The 5,104-nt window shown below is 42.5% G+C and overlaps 1 protein-coding gene across 1 annotated transcript in view; it reads left to right on the top strand.

Moving 5' to 3' along the window:
* The first annotated feature begins 2,802 nt into the window (after positions 1 to 2,802).
* pierce1 (piercer of microtubule wall 1) overlaps positions 2,803 to 5,104 on the top strand; it is a 3,981-nt gene continuing 1,679 nt past the window's right edge. Inside the window, exons 1-2 of the mRNA XM_046035868.1 lie at positions 2,803 to 2,976; positions 4,536 to 4,614. Of these exons, the coding sequence (XP_045891824.1) occupies positions 2,831 to 2,976; positions 4,536 to 4,614 (225 nt within the window). The 5' untranslated portion in view covers positions 2,803 to 2,830. The remainder of the gene's footprint in view (positions 2,977 to 4,535; positions 4,615 to 5,104) is intronic.

The following is a 5,104-nucleotide window of genomic DNA, read 5'->3' on the forward strand; positions in this document are numbered from 1 at the left end:
TGGAGCTGTGGAGTCTGGATCTGTGGTTGCGGGTCACCTGCTGCCCCCGTGTTCCTGCTCGGCACCCTCTGCTGCAACGACTATTGTTGCTAGTCTTATTGTTGTTATTGTTATTATAATCATTAACATTACGATGGTTACCATTAACACTATTATAAATATCTGTACCATTTTTCATTTAGTCTATAGCAACATTACCTTCGCTGTCTGTACCTCTGTGTGTATATTGTGTAGGCTGCCTCCCTCCCCTCTCTCTCCTTACATCTCTCTCTCTCTCTCTCTCTCTCTCACCCCAACCGGTCGAGGCAGATGGCCGCCCACCCTGAGTCATGGTTCTGCTCAAGGTTTCTGCCTCTTAAAAGGAAGTTTTTCCTTGCCTCTGTCGCCTAGTGCTTGCTCTTGGTGGGAACTGTTGGGCTTCTGTAAATAACATCACAGAGTACGGTCTAGACCTGCTCTTTTATGAAAAGCGCTGTGACAACTGTTGTTGTGATTTGGCACTATATAAATAAAATTGAATTGAATTGAATTTCGGAGCCTTGGCTGAATGACACTACCCGCTCTCTCAGACATGCCTGTAGAATAGCTGAGAGAAAGTGGAAAAAGGACAAACTTTAAGTCTCATTTGAAATATTGCGGGATACACTATCTAAATACCAGAGAGCAGTAAAATCTGCTAAAACTAAATTTTTATCCCATGTAGTAGCAAATAACAGCCAGAGGCCTGAGGTTCTTTTCAATGTCTTTAACTCTCTTGTTAACCCTCAGACTGTGTTGTGCCATCTACAATTTTATGTGAAAACTTCCTGAAATATTTTATAGACAAAATTGTCGGCCTTAGCTTTTCACCCACTACATTTACCAGTGACCCCTCTGTCCCCCCTGTCAGCCCAGCTGTCTTCCTGCAGTTTGAGCCAGTTACATTCCCCCTTCTTTCTGACATAGTCAAGCAACTACGTCCTGCAAACTGCCCCCTTGGCAGTATTCCTGCACGCTTTTTGAAAGATGTTTTTAACACTGTTGGATCAAGCATTGTCGCCTTGGTTAATACATCTCTCAGCTCAGGGTGTGTTCCAGCTGCTTTCAAACATGCAGTTGTGCAACCGTGTTTAAAAAAGAACAATCTGGATACTTCAAACCTCTCTAAGCTCCCCTTTTTGTCAAAAATCCTAGAGAGAGTGGTTTTTAATCAACTTCAATCATTTTTAGATGATTTTAGTGTTTATGAAAAATTCCAGTCTGGATTTAAGTCATCACAGTACTGAAACTGCCCTTTTAAGAGTTTTTAATGATCTCCTTTTAGCTGTTGACTCTGGAAACTCTGCTGTTTTGGTGCTTTTAGATTTGACTGCTGCCTTTTGATATGGTTAACCACTATATTCTCTTATCCCGACTCGAACAGTGTGGGCATTAGGGGCACAGCCCTCAAATGGTTTCAATCATATCTGGCAGATAGAAGTTTCTCTGTTCACGAGGTGAACAGAGAAACTTCTTCATCTGCTGCCCCTCTTTCTTGTGGGGTCCCCCAAGGGTCCATATTGGGCCCCATGCTTTTTTCACTGTACATGCTGCCATTGGGGTCCATTTTCAAAAAACACAATATCATTGCTTTGCAGACGACATACAAATCTATTTACCTGTAAAATCTAACGACAAAGCTGCAACTCAGTCCTTGCTCAACTGCCTGAGAGATCTTAAAATATGGTTGAATCTGAACTTTCTCTGTCTGAATGAAAATAAGACTGAGGTTGTTGTGTTCAGTCGACCTGGGGATTTAAGTGCTTGTGTAGATATTCTTGGTACTTTAGGAACATATAGTCGTCCATTTACCAAGAATCTAGGTGTGATCTTTGACAGTGCTTTTAAGTTTGAAAAACAGATTAGTTCTGTAGTAAAAGCCAGTTTCTTTCAGCTGAGACTGTTGGCCAAAGTCAAGCCCTACCTACCACGCAAAGACTTTGAAAGAGTAATACATGCATTTATAACATCTCGTCTCGACTACTGTAACTCTTTGTATGTTGGAGCGGATCAGTCGTCTCTCCATCGGTTACAGTTAGTCCAGAATGCAGCAACCCGACTTCTAACAGGAACTACAAAGCGTGAGCACATTACCCCTGTTTTAGCCTCGCTCCACTGGCTTCCTGTCCGCTTTAGGATTGATTTTAAGATTTTATTGCTTGTTTTTAAAATTTTAAATGGGTTGGCACCTTCTTATTTATCAGAACTTTTACATGTACACACTCTGGTCAAAGCACTGATGTCATCCAATCAGATGCTCCTTGATGTCCCCAGATCCAGGTTAAAAACTAAAGGTGACCGAGCCTTCTCAGTAGCTGCTCCTAATTTTTGGAATACTTTACCTGTTCAAATAAGAAATGCCCAAACTCCTGACACTTTCAAATCCTTGCTAAAGACCTATCTTTATTCATTGGCCTTCAAACAGAGTTGAGTAGTGACATTTTATTTTTTTACTTTTTCTACTGTTGTCATGTATATTTGTTGTCTATTGTGGAAAGCACTTTGGTCAACTAGTGTTGTTTTTAAATGTGCTATATAAATAAACTTGAACTTGAACTTGAACTTATCTATTACATTTAGAAAGGAACCTTCCCTTTCACACTTGAATTTACATTTAATTAATTAGATGTTCAATTCTGGACTACAAACTTTATTATCAAAGTAACGTGTTACAAAAAGGAACCTTTCCTTTAATGTACAGTGTAATTTACATGCTTTTACTTTTATGTCTGGTTACAACTTCCCGTGTGTGTGTGTGTGTGTGTGTGTGTGTGTGTGGAGGAGGAGGAGCCAATGAGCAGTGAGTGTTGTGATGTGTCTCCATGGTAACGTGTTGTTAGCAACAGTTGTGTTTGGATCAGTCATGGAGCAGCAGAGAGTTCAGACCTGCGACGTTTACAGAACTGACCCGAACCTGCCGCACAGGTTCAACAACCCGGACTCCTTCCAGGGCTACAGGTACTCAGACCAGCTAACCAGCTAGCTAACCAGTTTCCTGTCAGCTCATCAGATGCAGAGTTTGAAACAAAGAACACATTCTGTCACTACTCCTGTAATATTACTTCTTTTATTATTACAACAAGTGCTGCTACTGCAAAGATTTCTAAAACTACTACTACTTGATGAAGGTAGTACTTGTGTACTGCAGCTGTTGGTATTACATTTAGTTCAGTTTATTGGCCAGTACTATCCTTTCTACTACAGTCAGTAGTATTAGATACCCTTACTTAGTACTTTATTAATATTTCACTTCCATTCTGTTTTAGTACCCATAATTTTATCACTCCTACATGGTGTATTGTATGCACTCGTAGTTACTGTACTACATGGTGTACTGCATGCACTAGTAGTTACTGTACTACATGGTTTACTGCATGCACTACATGGTGTACTGCATGCACTAGTAGTTACTGTACTACATGGTGTACTGCATGCACTAGTAGTTACTGAACTACATGGTGTACTGCATGCACTACATGGTGTACTGCATGCACTAGTAGTTACTGTACTACATGGTTTACTGCATGCACTACATGGTGTACTGCATGCACGAGTAGTTACTGTACTACATGGTGTACTGCATGCACTACATGGTGTACTGCATGCACTAGTAGTTACTGTACTACATGGTTTACTGCATGCACTACATGGTGTACTGCATGCACGAGTAGTTACTGTACTACATGGTGTACTGCATGCACTACATGGTGTACTGCATGCACTAGTAGTTACTGTACTACATGGTGTACTGCACGCACTAGTAGTTACTGTACTACATGGTTTACTGCATGCACTACATGGTGTACTGCACGCACTAGTAGTTACTGTACTACATGGTGTACTGCATGCACTACATGGTGTACTGCATGCACTAGTAGTTACTGTACTACATGGTTTACTGCATGCACTAGTAGTTACTGTACTACATGGTTTACTGCATGCACTACATGGTGTACTGCATGCACGAGTAGTTACTGTACTACATGGTGTACTGCACGCACTAGTAGTTACTGTACTACATGGTTTACTGCACGCACTAGTAGTTACTGTACTACATGGTGTACTGCATGCACTACATGGTGTACTGCATGCACGAGTAGTTACTGTACTACATGGTGTACTGCACGCACTAGTAGTTACTGTACTACATGGTTTACTGCATGCACTACATGGTGTACTGCATGCACTAGTAGTTACTGTACTACATGGTGTACTGCATGCACAGTAGTTACTGTACTACATGGTGTACTGCATGCACTATGATTTACTGCATGCACTACATGATTTACTGCATGCACTACATGGTGTACTGCATGCACTACATGATTTACTGCATGCACTACATGATTTACTGCATGCACTACATGGTGTACTGCATGCACTACATGATTTACTGCATGCACTACATGGTGTACGCACTAGTAGTTACTGTACTACATGGTGTACTGCATGCACTACATGGTGTACTGCATGCACTACATGATTTACTGCATGCACTAATACTGCGTCTGTTTCAGTCAGAACTTCACTCACCCACTTTATCGAACGTCAAACCAAACGTACGGCAGCAAGAAGCCAACCGTCCACGAGATGCAGGTGAGACAGAAGGGAGAGACAGGAGGGAGAGACATGAGGCAGAAGGACAGACAGACAGGAGAGATGAAAGGGAGAGATAGGACAGAAACAGAAGACAGAAGGGAGAGACATGAGACAGAAGGGGGAGACGGGACAGAGACAGACGGGAGAGACAGAAAGGAGAGACATGAGACAGAAGGAGAGACAGACGGGAGAGATAGACGGGAGAGACATGAGGCAGAAGGGAGAGACAGACAGGAGAGACATGAGACAGAAGGGAGAGACGGGACAGAGACAGACGGGAGAGACAGAAAGGAGAGACTTGAGACAGACGGGAGAGACAGACAGGAGAGACTTGAGACAGAAGGGAGAGACGGGACAGAGACAGACGGGAGAGACAGAAAGGAGAGACATGAGACAGACGGGAGAGACAGACAGGAGAGACTTGAGACAGAAGGGAGAGACGGGACAGAGACAGACGGGAGAGACAGAAAGGAGAGACATGAGACAG

Source organism: Micropterus dolomieu, linkage group LG21 (assembly GCF_021292245.1).
Source record: "Micropterus dolomieu isolate WLL.071019.BEF.003 ecotype Adirondacks linkage group LG21, ASM2129224v1, whole genome shotgun sequence".
Lineage (NCBI taxonomy): Eukaryota > Metazoa > Chordata > Actinopteri > Centrarchiformes > Centrarchidae > Micropterus > Micropterus dolomieu.